The sequence below is a fragment of the Perca fluviatilis genome, chromosome 16 (genome assembly GCF_010015445.1).
Source record: "Perca fluviatilis chromosome 16, GENO_Pfluv_1.0, whole genome shotgun sequence".
NCBI classification, from domain to species: domain Eukaryota; kingdom Metazoa; phylum Chordata; class Actinopteri; order Perciformes; family Percidae; genus Perca; species Perca fluviatilis.
The window spans coordinates 31,815,658-31,839,557 of record NC_053127.1 but is presented as its reverse complement, the minus strand read 5'-3'; the positions used below and the strand labels follow the sequence as shown (position 1 = coordinate 31,839,557).

The 23,900-nt window shown below is 39.8% G+C and overlaps 2 protein-coding genes across 3 annotated transcripts; both read left to right on the top strand.

Annotated features, from left to right (window-relative positions):
* The first annotated feature begins 6,847 nt into the window (after window positions 1-6,847).
* On the top strand, window positions 6,848-18,334 carry capns1a (calpain, small subunit 1 a). Its single transcript, XM_039778156.1, has 11 exons — window positions 6,848-6,977; window positions 8,179-8,235; window positions 8,326-8,362; window positions 8,453-8,545; window positions 9,201-9,258; window positions 9,406-9,470; window positions 12,514-12,582; window positions 14,979-15,057; window positions 16,291-16,407; window positions 16,536-16,594; window positions 16,716-18,334. The coding sequence occupies exons 2-11, from the start codon at window positions 8,189-8,191 to the stop codon at window positions 16,740-16,742; spliced, it is 651 nt and encodes a 216-aa protein (XP_039634090.1). The 5' UTR covers window positions 6,848-6,977; window positions 8,179-8,188; the 3' UTR covers window positions 16,743-18,334.
* Window positions 18,335-19,081: 747 nt separating this feature from the next.
* Window positions 19,082-22,860, top strand: zgc:153990 (uncharacterized protein LOC768125 homolog). Of its 2 annotated transcripts, XM_039778528.1 has the most exons (5): window positions 19,082-19,289; window positions 20,082-20,282; window positions 21,037-21,456; window positions 21,573-21,626; window positions 21,725-22,161. In XM_039778528.1, the coding sequence occupies exons 2-5, from the start codon at window positions 20,153-20,155 to the stop codon at window positions 22,159-22,161; spliced, it is 1,041 nt and encodes a 346-aa protein (XP_039634462.1). In that variant the 5' UTR covers window positions 19,082-19,289; window positions 20,082-20,152. The 2 variants fall into 2 exon arrangements, with proteins under 2 accessions (XP_039634462.1, XP_039634463.1); XM_039778529.1 differs by lacking the exon at window positions 19,082-19,289 and having other exon boundaries at window positions 20,153-20,282; window positions 21,725-22,860.
* The last annotated feature ends 1,040 nt before the right edge of the window (window positions 22,861-23,900 follow it).

The window sequence follows — 23,900 nt, the reverse complement described above, 5'->3', positions numbered from 1 at the left end:
TCAATATTTCTATAATTCTGAACATGAAACATTCAGTCATGTCTGATAGTTCCAGTATTTCCCCTCTTTTCTCTAACTACTCTGGGTTTTCTAGAACTCAGAACTAAAGGTGTATTGCTAATGATTTAAAATACCTTTGGAAAATGATGACATTCCTTCCTGGATGCTTGCGGAATTCAGTGAAAGAGACACACAACAGCAGATGGACTTGCCTCGCGGAAAGCCTGCATGTAGCTTGCATAACAATTATCAGAATGACTAACTAACTTGCAATTATGGCCTGACAATTAGGCAAATAACTGCCTGAGCAAGTCATTGGAAATAGCAACCACCCTGAGGTCACTGGTGTTTGGAGAATTCCATGTTGCCAATTTGAATGTATGAACTCCTCTCTCCAATCCCCTACAGTTCATCCCTCTAAATGCCACGCCAGTTCGGAAATATTTTGAATGCTTAAAATATCTGCCATGTGGTTTAGTTCTGTGATACACAACAGCATGTTCAGTCTTGATTCTCTTATTATTTTAAAACAGTATCTTCCCATATCTGCTTTAATCATCCAATCTGCTTTGTGGTTAGCACTTTACATCAAAAGCGCCTCTAACATGTAAAGGCAAGACAATCCTCTTACATTGTTTTTTGTGCAGCGACAGAGTGAAATCATAATTCAAAATGTTCTGCACATCTCAACCCATCCGATGTCTCATTTCTACCTTGAATTGAGGTGTAAAACCCTGCAGCAGTATACATTTAAGGCACATTTGATTCCTGCTGTGAGACAGGGTAGCAATGGGCTTGAATGATAAAATTGCGTTGTCAAGGTAACAAGTTGTTCTGAAGACTGCAAATATGTCGTACTGGGGATGCTCCTATACAATATTTCAACCCGCAGCAGCCTCTGTAGCTCTCAACTACGTGAGCTCTGCATTTCACTGCCTCAAAGTCAAGCAGGTAACCGCAGGTGTAATATGGTTTGCATTCATAATTCAGTGATATTTAATAGCCATTCTGTCTTCATCAATGTTATTGAAATTATTCACTGCAAATCTCATTTGCAAAACCAAATCATAGCTGTCGGAAACCTTGAGGTGCCACAGTGATTTCTTTCAAATGATGAATGAGGAAAAAGGTGGGGACTGCAAGAGAACAGAGATACGCTGAGGCACCCTTTAACATGGCTCCTGATGTAACCATGGATACCTCTATTTCATGGATGGAGTAATTTTAGCTGGAGTGGGATCTGAAGGACACATATCACGTTTTCTGCACTACACATAGTATACATATGATCACATCTTAAACATCAGGTTGCACTCCAGTGGTATTGAAACACAGTAGTAAACAGCAGTTGTGAATATCAAGCCTGTAGTTTGGCAGAGTAGATGCCAGCGAGTGAAGAACATTCAGTTTAAGGGGGAATTGCAGAGTTAATGTAAGGAAGAATAACTGAATCACCATCGTGATCACTGTTAAAGCTGTGACTGTGCTGGGAAATGCTCACAGATTCTTTAGGATTGCATGTGAGGTACTAAGGGGGCAGTAACTAGAGAGAGGTTTTGAAATGGAACATTATTTGAAATGCTGTTCATGGCCATGTTGCTGTTGTATTTATGAATCGTATGACTGTGTGGGATGAGAGTGGAGAATACTGAGACAGGAGAAGTCTCTGCACTGTCAAGGCAACCAAGCTAGAGCTGGCCACAAGGGATTAAGGGGAGATGTAGCTACGATAAAAAAAAAAATACAGAGCAGCACTGCGACCAACTCAGACACTGTCTTGAAGTCAAGAAACAAGAGACTCAAAATGTCAAAGTGTCAGAGACTCTCGCTAAATCCACTTTTATACGGCGATTGGTGTCATGGTTTAATGGGAGATGAAAATAGATAGTGATCAATGGTGCCAGGGTACTTTCTATATACAGCAATATCAGCAGGTAGAGGTTTACAGATGATTCTTTAAGGTTATAAGCACAAAATATCTGATGATGTCATTGTATCAGGTTATTTTGTTGTTGAGTGGTGCACGTGAAGGATCCTGTTGTAAACTGATTTGTGAAAAAAAAAGATTGTTATCCATCAAGAACCTTGTCATGATTAAAATATATATCACTACGTCAAAAAAATACAGTTAGACAGAGCTTGAAGGCCTGACTAAAATGCACTAGTACAGACGGTGGGGGGGCACAGTGACATCAGCCATGGCTACAGTGAGCGAATCGTAGACAGATCTAACTATGTGTACCTATTTTGTGCATTCGAAATGCAGAGTATACAGTAATGTGTGTGCTCTAACTCAGCTCTGTCAATTGCTCTCTGACTCCACCTGCTGGTTTTCACACACACACACACACACACACACACACACACACACACACACACACACACACACACACACACACACACACACACACACACACACACACACACACACACACACACACAAGCCACTTTTTGATGAACAAGCTCTTAAACCTGTGTTCAATCCAATGACTGTATACATCGGTTCAATCGCAGGTTTAATGTTTATTTGTATAGGGACAAGTATGTAGCATAAACCTGTACCACACACCACAGCATTTATAGCCTAAGCTAATTTGCAATGCCTGTCCCTAGATGGGCCTTTAAAATACATAAAACTCAACAACAAATACATGAAAGACCAAAATAAACACAAACTCAACAATAGACACATACAATAACACCAACCTGAGGAGGCTGCTGTTCTGTGGCTGAGCTTCTTGTAGCAGGAATGATTATAGCCCACATTTGATCTTTGTGCCGATATTGTTCATATTCAACCATTTACATGCCAGTTGGCCAAGAATTTCAGTAATACAGTATGTATAGTAAAGATGAAATACAGCTAGTTTTTTTCTGATATCTCCATAAACAGTAAAATTGATGGACAAAGCGACTCCGTAGACTTCCACGGAGACCAGTGAAGTATATTAGAAGCACTTTTCCGGTGCTGGCTGAGCGTTACTGCGCAGCCTCCAACTGAGCTTGAAGACGTAGATGTGACGTCAGCAACCTGTCTGAAAGTTGTAAGTCTTCTGGTAGCTGTGCCAAGAGAAATCTCAATCATTCCTAATCTTACAGAGACGGAGAGCGTAGGTATATGTAAGGAGATAACATGGGCACAGGCTAATTATTGCTAACTAAAATGCTAGTTAACATTAGTAATTCAACTTAAACAGCTAATGTAAGTCCAAACTGCCTGTGAGCTTCTCCTGTACTATACGGTAATTCCTCTACTGTGTGACAGTAAGTCTCGTGGTTATGACCCAATCGTTAGCCTATTTTTACAAAAACGTCTGCTACGGAGCCATAACGTGAGGTACAAGGTAATGGAGCCTTTTATACATTGTCATGTTTCTTTAGAAATAAACAACGGACAAATAGAGTCTTTAAACGCTTCAGATGTGAAGTTATTCGCTGTCAAAGTGACGTCAAAATGAATGGCAGTCAATGGAATGCTAACGGCAGGTGAGTGTTTGGTAGCATCAAAATGGCGCCATAGGAGCTACGCTTTGCGGATGCTCACTTACCCCCTTGGATATCTCCTCCGGCAGACTACAAACTGACCCCACTGGTTTATCTTCCTGTAGAGTGAAACTCAGTAGAAGAAATAAACTTCATGGCTTTGCGGCTTCTTTTTAAGTGGTTTTTCTTGTTGACATTTTTGTGCTTCTATTAGTAGGTCGACAGTGGAGGGATGATGGGACAGAGGGATAATAATAATAATAACTTTTATTTATGCAGCGCCTTTCATAAAACCCAAAGACACTTTACAGAATTACTGTGGCTAAGCTAAGGGAGATTGTAGGCTGTGGTGAACAGGTGGTGTTTGAGGAGTTTTTATTTTTTTAAATGTATAGCATTTTGGATATCTTCAGGGAGGGTGTTCCAGAGGGTTGGGGCTGCAACACTTAAGGCTCTGTCTCCGAAGGTACAGAGTCTGGTGTGGCGATGGGGAACTACCTGCAACAAAGGTCCCCAGTTGGACATGAATCAGAGACGTTGTGGTTCATGGTCAGCGCCTTAAACCCCAAGCAAGGCCCCAGTCCGGCTGGATGGATAAAACATACTAATACTTCAGGCTCTTCTCCATATGCAGAAACAGAAGCACTTTTCCTTGATATTAGTTCCCCCCTGGCAGTTTGGCACAACCCATTACAAGTATGGGGTAATCATGTCTTATGATCCAATTATCAGAGAATAGGATTCTGTCAAAATAAATGACAACACAATTGTCTCTTCATTCTCATTAAGCTGTGTTAATTATGGTGTGCTATCATATTTAAACACGCCCCAAGTCCATTGGCAGATATTCAGAGGGATTGTTAGGGTTTCTTATACACTAACAGTGCTCCAGTTCCTCTATGAAATTGTTTAACCGCTATAAAAAATATTCTTCTCCGAAGACATCTTTAATCGATAGATGTAGCAAAGTAAAACTTGAAGGATGTATGGCAGGGAGAAAAAAACATCCTGCTCAAGCTCCAAGCTCCAGCGGGCTTCAGCTGTCACTTTAACGCAGCTGTTCTCGAACTAAATATTTGTTGTTAAGATGTGCATAATTCCTAAAAAGAACCATCCCAAAACACGTGTAATGTTTGAAATTTGCAGAAAGTTTTAAACGATGCAGCAGATTAATCAATTGATAATAATATTTACATGAATAAAACCATTTGCATGCAGAAAAGGCACAAATTGTACAAAATTGCACAAAAATTCACCAGAATGCAGGAAATAAAGCGTTTGATGCTCGAAATTTGACCCTGGATATGATGTGTATGTATGTATGTATGTATGTATGTATGTATGTGTATGTATGTATATATATGTATATATATACAGTGCCTTGCGAAAGTATTCGGCCCCCTTGAACGTTTCGACCTTTTGCCACATTTCAGGCCTCAAACATAAAGGTATAAAACTGTAATTTTTTGTGAAGAATCAACAACAAGTGGGTCCCAATTATGAAGTGGAACGAAATTCATTGGCTATTTCAAACTTTTTTAACAAATAAAAAACTGAAAAAGTGGGCGTGCAAAATTATTCAGCCCCTTTACTTTCAGTGCAGCAAACTCTCTCAGAAGTTCAGTGAGGATCTCTGAATGATCCAATGTTGACCTAAATGACTAATGATGATAAATAGAATCCAGCTGTGTGTAATCAAGTTCCCGTATAAATGCACCTGCTCTGTGATAGTCTCAGAGGTCCGTGTAAAGCGCAGAGAGCATCATGAAGAACAAGGAACACACCAGGCAGGTCCGAGATACTGTTGTGGAGAAGTTTAAAGCCGGATTTGGATACAAAAAGATTTCCCAAGCTTTAAACATCCCAAGGAGCACTGTGCAAGCGATAATATTGAAATGGAAGGAGTATCAGACCACTACAAATCTACTCGAACGACCCGCCCGCCCCTCTAAACTTCCAGCTCATACAATGAGAAGACTGATCAGAGATGCAGCCAAGAGGCCCATGATCACTCTGGATGAACTGCAGAGATCTACAGCTGAGGTGGGAGACTCTGTCCATAGGACAACAATCAGTCGTATACTGCACAAATCTGGCCTTTATGGAAAAGTGGCCAGAAGAAAGCCATTTCTTAAAGATATCCATAAAAAGTGTTGTTTAAAGTTTGCCAAAAGCCACCTGGGAGACACACCAAACATGTGGAAGAAGGTGCTGTGGTCAGATGAAACCAAAATCGAACTTTTTGGCAACAATGCAAAACGTTATGTTTGGCGTAAAAGCAACACAGCTCATCACCCTGAACACACCATCCCCACTGTCAAACATGGTGGTGGCAGCATCATGGTTTGGGCCTGCTTTTCCTTCAGCAGGGACAGGGAAGATGGTTAAAATTGATGGGAAGATGGATGGAGCCAAATACAGGACCATTCTTCTGGAAGAAAACCTGATGGAGTCTGCAAAAAGACCTAGAGACTGGGGCGAGATTTGTCTTCCAACAAGACAATGATCCAAAACATAAAGCAAAATCTACAATGGAATGGTTCACAAATAAACATATCCAGGTGTTAGAATGGCCAAGTCAAAGTCCAGACCTGAATCCAATCGAGAATCTGTGGAAAGAACTGAAAACTGCTGTTCACAAACCCGCTCCATCCAACCTCACTGAGCTCGGAGCTGTTTTGCAAGGAGGAATGGGCAAAAATGTCAGTTTCTCGATGTGCAAAACTGATAGAGACGTACCCTAGCGACTTACAGCTGTAATCGCAGCAAAAGGTGGCGCTACAAAGTATTAACTTAAGGGGGCTGAATAATTTTGCACCCAATATTTCAGTTTTTTATTTGTTTAAAAGGTTTGAAAATATCCAATAAATTTCGTTCCACTTCATGATTGTGTCCCACTTGTTGTTGATTCTTCACAAAAAATTACAGTTTTATATCTTTATGTTTGAGGCCTGAAATGTGACAAAAGGTCGAAAAGTTCAAGGGGGCGAATACTTTCGCAAGGCACTGTATATGTGTGTATATATATATATATATATATATACATATATATATATATATATATATATATTATATATATATATATATATTATTTTTTTTTTTTTAAGCGAAATACAACAAAGATTATATAGCTAAGGAGAGGTATATCGTCTATCCCCGAAATGTTGTCGTGTTAAGACGGTACGTTGCGCATGTCCAAAACAAACATCTGCACATGGCATGACAACTGCACATGGTTGACATTTGCGCAACCAGACCAACCTTACAACGAAAGAATAATTTAAGTGTATTGATTCCATAGATGGGTCGAATCATATCGAACCAATCATTTTACTGAAACCCACAGCAAAGACGGAAACACGTGTGAGTCATCCTCTTGTATCCCATTTTCTCTCTGTAGCGTCAGTCGGGGCGTGTCACGGACTCCTGAGTTCAAGAGTTAGAGCAACTCAAATTATCCTGCTAGCGAATCTACGAAGTGCTGTTGCCTTACGGTAAATACACACGTCAAGTCTTATATTATCAAAGTACCAACATAGGATTAGATAGTTGTTAATTACGGTAAAGTTTAGCGGAATTTGACAGATAGTGTACCTAGCCATTGCGCTAAATTAGCTTAATTCTAGCCTGGCTAACGCGAAATTAGATGGCGTTAGCATCTTTACATCGTCAGTAAGTTAAGTTCTAGCTTAAATCCATACTGTTTAGTTAATAGGTTGCACGGTTTGTATAGTGTTTTGATGGTATTATAAGTAGGCAGACGTAATTGATTAGGTCAATAACATAAGCTAACATGACATAATGCCAATAATCGAGCGTATAACGTTAATGTTAATATACTGTAACGCTAGCTAGCTCTAAATTAGCTAACGTTATATCTTCTGCGGGGTTAGTTTCGTTATCTGTTAATTTTAGTAGTAACGGGACATGCTAATTATCTACTACAGTGGACTCTTTAAAGTTCATTACATATTATGCACCAATATAACTTTTTAAACCTGGTCTTTTTTTCGCAATCTGGGTGCGGCATTGAGATGTTTTACATATTTCCCATAATAGGAAAACCTTTTTATCAGGGAATAGTGGGTGTGCCAATAACACGGTGGGATTAAAGACAAAACAGGACATGCCATGGCTTGATGGATAACAAGCTTAACCAGTTGTTGTATGTTGTATGTTTGAGTACGCTATAATTCTGTGTGCCATCTAGTCCTGCTTTCTGATTCTTATTGGTAATTATATTTTCGCAAGGAATTAAACAGGCCCCATGCACAGCACCAAACAATTCCCAGAGTAAAAACACATCTGAGAGGAAAAACTGCAGCACATTGGAATTAAGGTCTAGTTAGTACTAGGGCTCTGGGGGTTACGGTGAATAAGCTAAATTCCCAATAAGTCGGCGTGTTCCTTGAAACTCAGAACTCTCATACATTTTTCACATGTGGCCCTAATACTCTTGTTCCATAATTTAGTTTCTATAGTCAGTTTTGTGACTTTCTTTTCATTTTTTTACCTGTATTACACTAGTAACAAGTGATCACTGCTGCCATAAATTCTAATTCATTTTTTTTAATTATACTTACTGCATAGATACATGCCTAAAACCATGCTCCCACGGTGCTGAAGTTGTTAGTCAAGAATCTGGACTTTGGTGCAAATCGTTTGCCTAATTCATGTTGCATTTTGCATTCACAGTTGACAGAAGATGTTTTTTGCCAAGAAATTTATGAGTGGCCTCATTGATGTTGTCAGGTGAGAATCTGCACAAAGTCTAACCTGTCTAAGCCAAAAAGGTGGTTTGTGGCTAAACTTCTGTCTTACCCGTTGCTCCTGTCTTTGTAGCAACATCGACCCAGCCCAGTTCGTGCCTTCTGACCCTGTGAGTGACAGCCATTACATGTCCATCTCTATCTGACCATCAGCTCTGCTAACTGTGGATTCTAATGTTTGCTGTGACTCTGTCCCGCAGCCTCCCCCCCGCAGACCAGTCCAATATGCAGAGCATAATGAGAGCAATGAAGAGAAACAGTTCCGCAGAGTCTTCCAGCAACTTGCTGGAGATGTAAGTGCTATGTCTGCCTGTACTTCTCTTTGATTTTCTGTTGTTTTCGGCAGCAACCACACTATCTATATACAGTGTTTTCCCTCGATTTGTAGAAGATTTAGGTGCACGTATTTGTCGGGGGTTTAGGGTTTATCTGTCAAAATTTTTTTTTACGTTTGTCATTATTATTACCATATCTGTGTCTAAAACGTTGGAAAAGCTAGCGCAGATAATAAATAACACTCAATGTGGCCAAAGAAGTCCACTGGGGACCGACTACAATCATCAGAACTGGGAAAAGTCTTTTAGTCAGATTCGTTCGGCATAGGTGCATAGGGTTCAAAACCGCTCGGGTGCGGCACCTAAATCTTATAACGGTAGGGAAATCCCTGTGTGTGTGTGTGTGTGTGTGTGTATGTATATGTATGTATGTATGTATGTGTGTATATGTGTGTATATATATATATATATATATATATATATATATATATATATATATATATATATATATATATATATATATATATATACGGCAACATCTAAGACTACAGGGGGTTTGAACGGTTCAAAGAATGTTTCTGCATCATGCATTTTGTTACACCATACAGTTGGGTGTCTGTACAGGTTTCTGCTGACTTTGGGATGTTTACAGTGCTTAATATTTGTCCTATAGGATATGGAAGTGAGCCCATCTGAGCTGATGAACATCCTAAACAGAATCGTTACAAAGCGTAAGACGTCATATTTACTTACTTCTTTCTTTCACAGCCCTGCGTGTATTTCTTGCAGTTCTTTGTGATCTTCTATGCTCTTTACACATTTGTATGTATCTTTTAAAAGAGATAAATGACATGGAAACATGCTTTCTTGTATTTCAGATCAGGACCTGAAGACAGAGGGTTTCAGCATTGAGTCTTGTAGGAGCATGGTGGCAGTCATGGATGTATCCTTTCTATCATTAGTAGGCTTTAAGTGTTGTGTAACCCAGGTGACAGTGAGGGCACAGTAGAAATACACAGAACAGAACACACACGTCAACAGTTGGCTAATGTTAAGGGCCGTGTTTGCTCACCAGACTCCATCACAGCCACAGCTCATCAAGGCTGCGGACAGACAGGTATACAGTACAGGCCAAAAGTTTGGACACACCTTCTCATTCAATGTGTTTCTTTATTTTCATGACTATTTACATTGTAGATTCTCACTGAAGGCATCAAAACTATGAATGAACACATATGGAGTATGTATATCACAAAAAAGTGTAAAATAACTGAAAACATGTCTTATATTTTAGATTCCTAAAAGTAGCCACCCTTTGCTTTTTTGATAACTCTGCAAACCCTTGGTGTTCTCTCAATGAGCTTCATGAGGTATTCACCTGAAATGGTTTTACCTTCACAGGTGTGCTTTGTCAGGGTTAATTAGTGGAATTTTTCCCCTTATTAATAAAAAAGCAAAGGATGGCTACTTTGAAGAATCTAAAATATAAGACATGTTTTCAGTTATTTCACACTTTTTTGTTAAGTACATAATTCCATATGTGTTCATTCATAGTTTTGATGCCTTCAGTGAGAATATACAATGTAAATAGTCATGAAAATATAAAGGAAACTCATTGAATGAGAAGGTGTGTCCAAACTTTTGGCCTGTACTGTATACAATGAAACATTATGGCCTATTACTGCCATGTTTTGGCCACCAAAACAGATTTTCACAAGTAGGCCGAGCCGCCACTCTGTTTGGATGATGAGGATGATTGACTTTGAAATGTGTGAGGGTTAACACCAGAACTGCCAGACACTTTATGGGTACTATGACTGCTAGAGATGGTCCAATTCCGTTTTTGGTTCCCGATACCGATTCAATACCTGAAATTGAGTGTCGGTCTATACCGCGTACCGATCCGATACCAGTGTGTTAAAAAATACGTATATTTTATTATGTTTTAACAGCTGTATACTACTATCCCTGTATGGATGTGATATAATTGCTATCTTTGTTGTCGGCCTGGCTCGGGTTAAACTCTTTGTGAAACATGAACAAACGCATACGAGTGTAAGCATTCAGTTTGAATGGGGGTAGTGTGTGTAGGCTGCAGGGGTGGGGACTGCAGGAGGGAGACAAAAAAACAACCTGCGGCAAAAAGTTAAGACCGATTAAACTTTTTAAAGAGAAACGCAACCCCACGTCACGCTGCGCCGGCCAATCATGTAACCGGAGATCAGACCTGTCGGTGTGTTTTCAGGCGGTGTGAGAGTCCCATACAGGAAACAGGAAACATCACTGCCTCTATCGCTGCCAGAAAGAAAGTTTAATACACCAAACGCAAGCACTGAACTGCCCGGGAGTTTGTGTAACAGCTGGCTGTTTCCTCTGTCGCTTTGTCTCTTTTCTTTCTCTCTGTGAAATGAAGGTGCCTTCAAGTGCGGTCCGAAAAGTTGAGCCCTATAAACAATTTGACGAAAAACAGTAACTGTGAAATATAAAGTCTTCTTGTGCTACGATGTGGGGGGTTAAAGCACACAACATGACGTAACACAAATGGGCCGTTTCAGTGACCCTCCTACAACGCCGCACAACCCAGCATATTTCCCCTTTTGCTGGTGTTAACTCGCCCTAATCAGTCTCCATCTCTTTAGAAGCAAGGGCCCACCCATACGCAGCCCCCACAAACCATACACAGCCAGGTAGCCTGTCTAACAGCTTGAAGCCACACAAACCATGTGAGGTCTTAGCAGTGTAAAATCTGCTATTTTGCTATTTATTTTTAGAATAAAATATTTTCACGCTGTCACCCGATGCAGCCACAGTCAGGCCGTTTGCGCTGTATGTTCAGTTCAGTACACCGTCTCAGAGGTTATTGTGAGACACACCTGCAAAACAAACAAAAAAAATCAATTTCACGAAAAAACACCTCTATGTTCTATCTGATGCTGATCGGAGTTGTAAGCTGCATTTAACCTGCAAGTATAAAACCTAAAAGGCTGGAAAGGAATGCCCCAACACATTGGAATCATTTTCAGCATTTTTTATTTATTAAAACGAAAGATTGACATCAAATTGAGAATTTGTCTCTCCAGCTCTCCCGTGTGCAGTGTGTCTTTCAGTTCAACAGTCAACAGACACAACCTGCCATCTGATCGCACACATCAACACCTACCTAAAATCATACGATTTATTTGTTCAAATGAGTCACATAATTAACATTTGTGACGTTATTAGTGTTTAGTGCACACACGGGACTCCTGTGACGGGACACAACTTTTTTTAGTCGGGTAGAAAGTGTAAATGTTAGTTTCGCTTTCATTTCTGATATTTTACACATGTGACAGGATGAATACTGGGGACCTACATACCTTAGTGTGCTTGTGAGTGAATATTGGCATGCAAATTAGTTTCTATGTTCCATTCATTGTCTCAATGCAACGTACGGCCATCATGCCAATGCCTCAATTCGGCTGCAGGAGGAGAGGTGATGAGAGTACCACCGTTAATCAGCCCCTATCCTGGCGACTGAAGAGGTTTTTTCTTTGTGAAAAACGGCACCAATTTTTTGGGGGGTTTTCTCAACGTTATTCTGTCATTATGACGATACAGGCATATGCAGAATGGGTATTTAGGGAAAAGTCAGGGCAGGAGGGAAACAGCACACATAAGGGGATAATTTTTAGAATCCCAACGTTAAATGGTTCTAGTGTTAAGCACTCAGCAGATATTAGATTTCCAAAAAAATAAGGGGCCATGATCACAACAATTAGGTGAAACTGTTGAAAGTTGTGTATGCTGGAAAATGTATTACTAGTCAGTGGGTTGGAAAACAAAGTTGGCATTCATTCTCTCCTGTGAATTATATACCACATGAATGAGGAAGTCGCGGAAAAACACGCCTTGGGCAAATCCAGCGTGTTCCCAAGAAATGCAGCTGTTTGTCTAAGCTGGAGCCATAGAACTACACTTTTTGTCTGTTGTCCTTAATGCTGTTTCAGGAGGACAGCACTGGGAAACTGGGCTTTCATGAATTCAAACACCTCTGGGACAATATAAAGAAATGGCAGGCAAGTACAGCAGACCCACGTCACCTGTCCTACACATGGTCCTGCGCTCCAGTTACTTTACCACGGCCGGTGTTAATCATCTCCAGTACATCACATTTGCTGTTTCCTCTCCATCCATTTTCCCTCTTGGCCTCCAGCTAAGATGTACACCCTTCTTTCTTTTTTTTGTTTCGGTTCCTTTTACAAAAAAATAATTTTTTAAAACAAACAAATAAAAAAACAACTTTTTTAAAAAAAATTTTGAAAAAACCAAAAAAAAATATAAATTAATTTTTTAAAAAAAAAAAAAAAAATATTTTAATTTTTTTTTTTTAAAACCTTTTCATTAAAAACTATCCACAATATTGTGCTTCTTCATCCTTTCCCTTTCACTCCACTCTTCTTGTCTCCATTCTCCCAGCCCTACAATTATTTTGCGGTATATCTCTATCAGTTTGCATCCAAGACTGTTTATTTCCACTCCACCTTAAAGGCGCGAGCTCAGTAAAGTTGGATGGAAGCGTTTGTGAACAGCTTTCCAGTTCTTTCCACAGATTCTCCGTTGATTTGGCCTGGCTTTGAGCAATTTTTCTTTGCGCATTCTATGTTATGTATGTTGTACCTTCTATTGTACTATATGTTTGGATCATTGTCTTGTTCTGTCCATCCATCTCCAGGGCTTTCCATCACAGGTTTCTTCAGGTGGTCCTCTAGTCTTCACTCCATCCATCTTTCCTCTTCCTATACCTACTAAAAAAAAGCCCAAAACAAGCGCCAACAACAATTTTACAAGGGGGGTGGAGTGTGTGGAGTGTGGGGTTTGCTGAAAAAAAAAAGAACAAAAAAAAAAAATAAAAAAAAAATATATTTAAAAATAAAAATAATATATTAAAATAATAAAATATATTAATTTTATAAAAAAAAAAAAATTTTAAATTATTATTAAAAATTTATTTTGTTCTCATATTAAAAAAAAAAAAACCCAAAAATAATAATAAAAAAAAAATATATTTAAAAAAAATAAAATAATATATTAAAATAATAAAAAAATATTTAATTTAAAAAAAAAATAACATTTTCATTTTACCCTTCTTCCTTTCTTCTCTTACTACATTTCTTTCCTTCTTCCAGTATTATGCTCATTTTCCTGTCCTTTTTATGGATATCTTTGGCTTTCTTCACCTCTTCCTTAAAACCGTTATTACAGTGTCTGCGATTGTTGTCCTGGACAATCTCCTTCGTCTCTACATTCATCCGTGTCTGCCTCTGTACATCTCATATCAGTCTCTCATGTATAGCTGAGAGTTAGAGGGCCGGCGGGTCTTAGTGTGGTAGTCTGTCTCACTTATTTATGTCTGCTTGCTAGTGCTCCTTGGGATGTGTGCTTCCATCTTTTGTATCCATCCGTTTGCTTCTCCACTACTGTGTCTCTTACTACCTGGTGTGTTCCTATTCTTCCTGATGCTCTCCTTTAGGTCCTCTGGCACACAGAGCAGGTGCATTTATGCGGAGACTTGGTTACACACAGCAAATTCATTTTTTGGTCTACTTCTGGCCTCATTATTCATTGCGTCTGTGGGATCGTGTCCTGGCGCTTTTGCTGCGCGGTTTGTTGCCTTGGCTTTTCTGTCCGTTCACCACCCACCAAAAACCAAACTTCCCTCACCCCCTCCACTTTGGTTGTTGTTCTGTGTGTGTGTGTGTGTGTGTGTGTGTGTGTGTCTGTGTCTGTGTCTGTGCTGCTGCTGTGTGCCTGTGTGTGCCTGGTGTGTATGTGCTGTGTGTGTGTGTGTGTGTGTGCCTCTATGTGTGTGTGCGTGTGTGTGTGTGCTGTGTGTGTGTATGTGTGTTGTGTGCTGTGTATGTGTGTCTCCTATGTGTGTGTGTCTCTGCTGCTGTGTGTGTGTGTGTGTGTATATGTGTGTGTGTCTGTGTGTGTGTGTATGTGTGTGTGCTGTGTGTGTGTGTGTGTATGTGTGTGTGTATATATGTGTGTGTGTGTGTGTGTGTGTGTGTGTATGTGTGTGTGTATATGTGTGTGTGTGTGTATATGTGTATGTGTGTGTGTGTATATATGTATGTGTATATGTATATGTATGTGTATATATGTGTATATATATGTATATATATATGTGTGTATATATATATATATATATATATGTGTGTGTATATATATATATATATATATATATATATATATGTGTGTGTGTGTGTGTGTGTGTGTGTGTGTGTGTGTGTGTATGTATGTATATATAAATGTATTCATTTTTTACATTATTCTTTAGAGGAATTTCTCCTGTAGTTGTCATGTTGACAGCTATGTAGGTTGTTAGAGATAAACTGTTGGTTGTGAATCAGCTTACCAGGGAAACATTTTTGACATGCATGCTTATATACTTTTTGTTGTTATTGTTTAGGGAGTGTACAAATCCTACGACGCAGACGGTTCCGGTTTCATTAGTGCAGATGAGTTGCCCAACGCTTTCAGAGCTGCCGGTGAGTTTTATTGTTGTTCCACAGCTACTGAAGAGATGCAGGCAAAACACAACTTGATTAACACCAGTAGTAAGAGCCACAGGTAAAGCAGTAATCATGGATGCAGTAAGAGCTTAAAAAAGGGCTTTTAATTAACCGTCAACATGTGGCTGGGCATGATTTAACATAGAAGGTATTGGATTATGATAGTTTCGTAAGACAGACCTACATGAAAACATGATTATTTAACCATTATTAAGATTCTAGCACATGTGGAATTTGTAAGGTTGGGTTTAGCTTCGCCTCTGCAAGCATCCTTTTACTGTAGGGCTGCAGCTATCGATTACTTTAGTAGTCCATTATTCCAGGATTATTCCGTTGAGTTATCGGATAAGAAATCCTTTTGCTTCATTAAAGAGCAATCGTAAATATTCAAAAGACAAAATAAGACATGTCTCTTAAAATGAACAACTAACCCAGTCAGCTAACCAGCTCTTGTGTCACAGCAGTGTGTGGGCTCCCCACACATCCGCCTGCAGGGGTCCCCGGGTTTAGCATCACCCGGCAGACTTTTGGCAGCTCTCCTCTCAAACTACCAATCCTATTAATTGCTCCGTGAACTGGGTGCGTGACGTTAGACTGGATGCTTTCTGCTGAAATGATGATGCTAAGCTAGCTCGGTTTTACAAATAGGCACACTGGACAGAGTTTTTTGTTCTGTTTCAGCTTGAAATGATTCCAAACGTTTGGACACTTTCTGTCGTTTTCTCTGGCCTGTCTCTTCTCTTCGCCCTTCGCTTATGTCTCTCTCGTCGTCCATTTTGCAGTCTTCTTCACTTCATCTGTACACAGCCCGTAAGCTCGTTGTGTGACAGTAAAAATCATCCGTGCAAAAACAGTGGGCTGAATGTAGTTATATGGATTAAACAAAGCTTTGATGATTTTAAGTTATCAAATTACTCAAGTTACTTCAGGAATCGGTTCAGCCCTACATAGTTTTATTATCTTGTCATGGCCAGTGAACACTAGTTGCATAAATAAACTGCTTGACCAATATCCCAACACCTTGACAGATATGGGCAACCAGTCCAATATAAGTCAACCTTTTCTGATGTGTTAAGGGTTAATGATTTGAATATCATACCAGTTGTTTGTATATATTGGTGTTATGCCTATGTACAGTACATGTACCCTTTGTGTGAATGCTGTTTAATTGTAATAGGCAGTGATTTAATGTGCTGATCTCTTCCTCAGGCTTCCCCCTCAATGACCAGCTGTTCAGCATGATAATTCGCAGATACAGCGATGACAATGGGAACCTGGATTTTGACAACTACATTGGCTGCCTTGTGAGGCTGGACGCCATGTGCCGTACGTTTGAAACATCAGTCCTTAAATAAACAAATTCATGTATTTGTTTAGCGGCTTTATCTGTGTGATAAGAACGGTTGACTCATAAAGTGAAGGTGTTGAAGGCGTAATGTTTGTTTTTGATTCAGGTGCCTTCAAAACCCTGGATAAGGATAACAATGGGACCATCAAAGTCAACGTTCAGGAGGTAAAGTGATCTCAGTTGTTTTAAATATTGATGGCGATTTGTAAAAGCATTTGATTGAATTGATAGGAAACATTCCCTGTTAAACTCATCCTCTCTGCTCTTTTTTTTTTTTTCCCCCCAGTGGCTTCAGTTGACCATGTACTCTTGAGTCCAGACGATGTCTCTCCTGCTTGTTATATGAAACCACTTTTTGTTTGTCCATGCAGTGCAAAAAATATATTCTCAGCCATCTCTACAACATCCTGTTGTCCAGCAGTATCCCTTGTGTGTGCAGGTTTCTTTTGTATGTTAATGCAAGTGTTGTGGGATTGTTCACTGTTCCATTATACTTGCGAGACAGAATGTATACTGTATTAAGCTAACCAAGAAAAGCACAAACCTGCACTCACAATGGTACCCCATAGCTGAGGATCAACTCATGATTTAGGTGCATAAAGATGCTAGTATGTTGAATTGGTATCATTTGGTCCGTCTATTTGGCATATACCTTTTGATTTTCCTCATGCCTGAGAGCAGGCAGGCCAACATCAAGAAATTTTACACAGTGACTTTCATGAAAAACCTAATGTGAAAGCAGGAAGCTTCCGTTCATATGTGGCTGCGGCTGGTTTCACAAATACTGTATGTTAGAGGGATCTGTGGAGATAGGCCGATATTACTTTTGCTCTGAGACTGTTTAAATGGTAAAATGGTGATGCTGGACAAAAAGACGTCACACCTGACAACTCTGTCACTTGCTAGCAAAATCAGGAAAGCCTACCTCACTCGTCACTGCAACAAAAAAAAAGGCACACAAATTCAGATGTTAACAGTGTGACGCTTTCTCTCTGCTGTTATTTTTGTTATACCTTTAGCGTTCATATTGGGGGAGTTGTGTGACCAGATTGCAAAGATTCTTAGAAAAACTCCACCCAACTTTAACCTGAGCAGGACTTACCAGCTTCCCCACTAACTGAAAACACCTGTGAGGATGTGCAGGGCCTTTGAGAGAGTGTTAATGTACCCATATGGCAAACAGCAAATCTGTCCTAAAGGCTCAGCACACAGCATATTTTCAGGTATTATGACTGAGTACACCTCTGATTAGGGTGAAGTTGGGTGGAGCTATTCTGTGAATGACTTACCAAATCCCATTAAGTCATAAGAATCATGACTAGGGTGTTGTCCCAGCCAAAGGGGGAAAACAACACTAACAGGAGCGTTGGCGAAATGGCAGTCAGTCTGTTCACACCTACAGTATGCAGCCCAGAGAGGAGGCCTAATTTGGGTAAATATAAACAGGTATGGGTGGAACGTGTCTTTGCAGAGACTTTCAGAAAGACTTAAACAGACAGACAGCTTTGTAAAGTTCAAGGTGTAACTTCACTATTTCTTAGACCGCAGTCCTATTCAATATCCTTGTGAAACCAGCCCCAAACCGGTAGGCTAATATTTTTCCATTTAATGTTCAATGCTGGTAATGCAACTTGGCCATAGAAATCTCCCATGTTTCAGCTCACTGATCCCTTTACTTATCACAGTATACTTATTCAAAATGCCTGCACCAGATCATGCCCGCACAATGTGTAAATTGATAATATATGACGTGTGTATGCCACTTATGCATGCAGCCAATAGTAAAGATGCCATTAATAAGTGTTTTTAACCACTTAGTATAGCCACAGTCATTTACGTGTTACTGAAAATGCTTGGTTGATAAATATCTGTGCCATATTTGGAATAAAAAGGGTATGTTAAAATCTGTCACTCTTATTCTTGATGCACTACCAACAGTTGTTGCAGGCTAATTTTAGACATTAGTCAGTGACCTTGCGCAAAATTGTTTGCAATTGAATGCAGCTCTAAGTGGTGTTTCAAATGTGGTTCTTGTGCTTCAGAGCTTTCTGTCCATACATCCAACCTTAATGTCCCTATTAGATAGTGTATCTATCTAAATACATATAAATCAAAAATACTTTATCGATCCACAGAGGGAAATAAGGTTATGTTACATTTGCTACCATTCTACAATATGCAACAGTATATAGAAAAAAATAGTAACACAATACAACTACAATATATAATGTAAGTAGTGTAAATAATGATTCTGAAAATGGGATATAGATTAGAAAATGGGATAGATTAGTGTTAAATTTTATATATATATATATATATATATATATATATATATATATATATATATATATATTATACTATACAGGAATAGTATACATATCTATTACATATACATGTACATATAGCGTGTGTGTGTGTGTTTTTTTGTGTGTGTGTGTGTGTGTGTGTGTGTGTGTGTGTGTGTGTGTGTGTGAGAGAGACACCAAGTCAGCCTGAGCGATAGGCGTGCTCCTTCAAAATAAAAGCACGTTATTACAACGGGAAAATATATGAAATAAAACGAAGCGATGCACTTTTAACAAAATCACCAGATTATTCGTGGTTATTGTTAAATTACACGTGAATCCAATACGCAAATGCCCCGTATTATTGTCATACTAATATTAGTATGTTCGTCAATAATCCTTTAGCCAGCTGCTTTAGTTAACGTTAGCTAGCTAGCTAGCTAACATTTGACGTTAACCGGACATCTTTTGTGTCGCGTTAGCTTTACACTGGCTAGCTTGACAGTAGCTATCTTGCCGATAGGGAAGTTTATCATTACGTTTCGGGACCAAATCATAACTTCTTTGACTTGGGGGTATGTTTATTGTCTAATTAACTATTTTTTTGCCATTACGGTGTTCATTTCGAAGTGCGGTAACGTGAACTAAGTGCTTCATTAGCCATTTCTGTCTCTAAGGTAGCGTTAGCTAACGTTGTCTTGCTGCAAAGAGAGCTAACCTAGTGTGTGCTGTTGTGTAACATTAAACCAAAGCTAACCAACTAAGTGCATGTTTCACAATATGAGGGACATTAAATAACAGCTAGTTGTTAAGAATAAGCAGGCCAGTGTTGGTATCAAGGTATAATTCGAGTGGAGCCACGAGTGGGCTCTACACAAAGCTAACTAGGCTGTCGTGTGTGTAAACCGACCAAAGCATCGTCCATTGTCCATTCACTGTCACGGCTAGCACTGACATTGTTATCATTAACGTTACGCGAAACATGCTCCAATTCCATGTTCAACGATATCAAAACCGTTAGACCGATGCATGTAATAACGTTTCAGTTACATGTTTTTAATATTCATTCATTATCTGTTAACATTCATTTATAAGCTATCATAATCGATTAACTAGCTACACCTCCACACACGCTTTTTGCTCAGCTGTTGTGCCTGAACGTATGTAACGTTATCACTGTATTAATACTAAAGTCACTTATCTTTCATCGAGTCAACTTTTTGTGTAGACTATAACCTTCATTCTTAGTCTCAAATATGTATTGCAAAGCAAAGTTTGTGAATCAATACACTGGTGACACATTATTAGATTCATCATGAACACTCCCGTGCTCTTTTAATGTTGTCAACTCAACTCCCCCCTGACAGGCAGCTGGAGAAGTTGAAGCACAGCAGAGACTACAAAGCAGCTGTATACCTATTGACACTGTGTGGGGAGGATGTCTTCGCTACATACATACTACAACCACGACAGTGTTACTCGCTTCAAGAAAAGAAAAGCACGTTTCTCTTTCAGTGAAGTCCACATACTGTTGGATGAAGTAAGGAAGCATCGTATGGTTATTGTGGGTATGTGTCTTCAAGTGCTTGTCTCATTCAGAATGAAGATATTGTGTCAGGGTACCTGGAACGTGAACGATTGCACGGTAGCTAGTTAATCAAAACCATAAAATACACAAAGCAGATGAAATAAAATGGGCTAGAGGTGTGAATCTTCACCCATCTCCCGATTCGATTACGATTATCATGTCAGCGATTCACGATGCATCACGATGCGTCAAATACATTTTTACTATTAAAGCCATTTAGGATATTTAATTCATAGCTTTTCAAGCTTCAAAAACAAAACCTTCTGCAGTGCTCTAACACTAAATTAAACTAAACATAACAGAATATGTAAACCGAAAGGTTGTTAGGCATACATTAAATTGTAAACAGAAATAATCGATTATGGCCCAGCTGATTATCGATGCAGCATCTTCCACGATTCGATGCGTCAATTATTTGATTAATTTCAACACCTCTAGTTTGGGCATATAAGGGTATAATAGACATTATAGTAAACCTGTGAATTTTAAACTGTTGAATGTGGCCTGATTTCTGACACAGTGACATTTGAAGTCGAGTGCTTAAGGTCAGGGGGTGTGGCACAAAATTCTGGGCCCTGTAGAAAGGCATTCTCTATGGGCCCCTACCCACATCCACATATTCGTTCTAGCATATTTTTGGGCCCTCCTCACATGAGGGCCCGGGTACTCAGTCCCCTTTCCACCCCGAGTCCGTCAAACCTCTCCTTAAGGTCATTTTGTTTTTCCTCCCAAAGGCAAATTCAATCGTGGTGTGGCAACAGACATAAAGAAACGCACATGGGCAGAGATTACTGCACGTGTCAATGAGATCGGGGAGTGCCAACGTGAGGTCATCGAAGTCATCAAGAAGTGGTCGGATTTAAAGTGTGACACCAAGCGGAAGGTGGCTGCCATGCGGTCAGGGACAGTGCCCAACAGGGGCCTCAACTCTCGTCTCTCCCGAGACCTTAATCAGACTGAGAAAATAGTGCTCCAGATTCTGGAGATGGGCGACGAAGACCAGAGCACGGGGGACTTTGGCCAACTGGGAGATGACGATGATGTGCCCGAGGAGGAAGAAGAAATGGAAGAGGAGGATATGATTGGAATGCAGAGTTCTCCTAATGGGGGGTTGGACATGGGGTCTATGCCCCCACCAACTTCCTACAACATGAGTGAGTGCCAAAAAACTACTTTTTTAAAGTATTTACTCACCTTTATTTCAGTCTAAACATGAGTGAAGTTTATATGTCTAACTAGCTGTTTTATTTAAATACTGTGAATGTTGCAGGGGACTCTTCACAAACTGTCTTTGATGTGCAGTATGAAATACCTGCAACAGAAGGTGAGCTTACAAGATTTAGGTACAGATTAAGGTCATTTTTGCGACATGTTTTAGTAATAAGAAAACACTAATGAGCCTTTTTTTTTTCTTGACTCAAGATGCTGAAGCTGCATTTGGAGACTCGGACGATGACCAAAGAGACGACATGGCTCCTTCCACTCCGACCGCAAAACCAACAGAGGATCACCAAGGAAACAACGGCATCCAGAAACAAGGACAACCTCAGACGTCCTCCGGACCGCCAACAGCCACGCTTCCGGTGCCAGGTCAGCCCTCGCAGAACACGAGGGACAGCATGCTACATAACGCATCGCTGAGCCTTCAAGAACAGCACGCCACCAACATCCTGTTGGAGACGGTTTCCCGCTCCCTGGAGCTTCTGTCTGAGTCGGTGCAGCAGCTGGCAGAGACCCAGCAGGAGTTTGTACGCGAGTCGCTGCAGCTCCAGCGGGAGACGGTGCAGGTTCTCAGAGACTTCACAGGCGGAGCCATTGCGCTTATGCATGACAAACTGAACGGACGGCCAGCATTATAGCAACAAAGTGTCACACAGAGATGTTGTTAAGTTGTGTCACCGACATGCATACATACTGTACATGGCCTTCAGGTGCTGGAACCTTTAAGTTCCTTTTGGACTGCACCGCAGGTTACTGTACTTTTTGATAGTACTCCACAGATTTTCTGTTCTATTTTAAACCTGTATTGTAGATACGTTGTATCCATGGAATTGCTGTCTGTGAGGTTACATGAAAAATGGATGGAGAAAATAACCAATGTTTGCCACAAAGAAAGAACATTTGGAGTTTGGTTTTGTTTTTTTTGCTACTGAAAGTGAGACTCCTATCACTTACGTTGTAAAGCCTTTTTTTTATTAAGCATACACCACATTTAAAGCCTTTACGTTCTGTTAATATTGACATGCAAAGAACCAGTCTTTGATTTTGAAAAGTCAGTCCAATCCGTTTGTGTGTCCTTGTATAAGTTGTAGTTGCATCAATGTCTGGAGATTATCACGTGTACTGTAATAATGAGTGGATTTCCACACCTGACCATTATATGGTCTATATGTCTGGAAGCTAAACAAGGTGTGTGAGATTTTTTTGAAAATACCCGTAATTCAATAAGTTGTGATTGCCTGATTTTGTTTTTTTTACATTGCAAACATGAACACTTGAATATAAGTTTCAATAATTTCTCTTAAATATGAAATAAACCGCTCATGTATGTAACAGAAGTCCTAGCTGTGTCCTAGCTGTGAGCCTGCAAACAGCCTGGGCATTCAGAAATCCAGTGGTCAGAAGGTGTAAATCCATCTGGATTCGGGGGCTGCACTTTCCCTTCCAGTGCTTTATTGGCTTATAGCCTGTATCTTGATGTATTGATAAACTGATCTGAGTTCACTGAAGATAGTACATTTCAAATCCTCATTAAAGGGGCAGTACTCGAATATTGAGGCTGGGAGCCTCCACACGGCTCTCGCAGACCTAACTCGTTGACAACCCTTTGTAGTGGCCTTCGGCATCTGACACCAGCGCACAAGGCAGGCGCTCACATGCACTCACATGCAAGCACAGCCAGACCGGCTATCACTGCCAACAAATCCCATGAAAAGACCAAAACTTAACAATGAATTGATCCTGATGAGTATTTTCTGTGTATCCAAATCCTGATATATTTTATTCCTATGTGTCATAGAGGTCCATTATTGCCCAAAAACACTGAATCCGTGTTCTTAATTTGAATCGACACCCCTACCACGCTCTGCTACCGTAAATACTCATAAAGCACCAAATGTGTAGCAAGAAAATAGTCCCTAACAAATGACAATTTCCTCCTGTTTAAGTAACGTCAAAACACTTCCAGTGCCCAGCTGATTTAGCCTCTTTTTTTAAATTTATTTTTTAATGAAAGCATTTATTTGTAATCCATTTTTTAAAGAGTGACATCTTCAGTAGGAAGGAATCTTTGTAATTTATAGAGCGTGGTCTAGACCTACTCTGTAAAGTGTCCTGAGATAAGTCTTGTTATGATTTGATACTATAAATAAAATTGAATTGAATTGAATAGAATAGACCTACTCTATGTGTAAAGTGTCCTGAGATAACTCCTGTTGTGATTTGACACTATAAATAAAATTGAATTGAATTGAATTGAATAGGCTTTGGGGCTTAGTGCCACAGAAAAGATACAAAGTGAGAAAGCATCGAGAGACAAGACAAACACATTGGTTTTGGTGTTTTTTATGGGATGCGCTGACAATATCAAAAAGGTAGA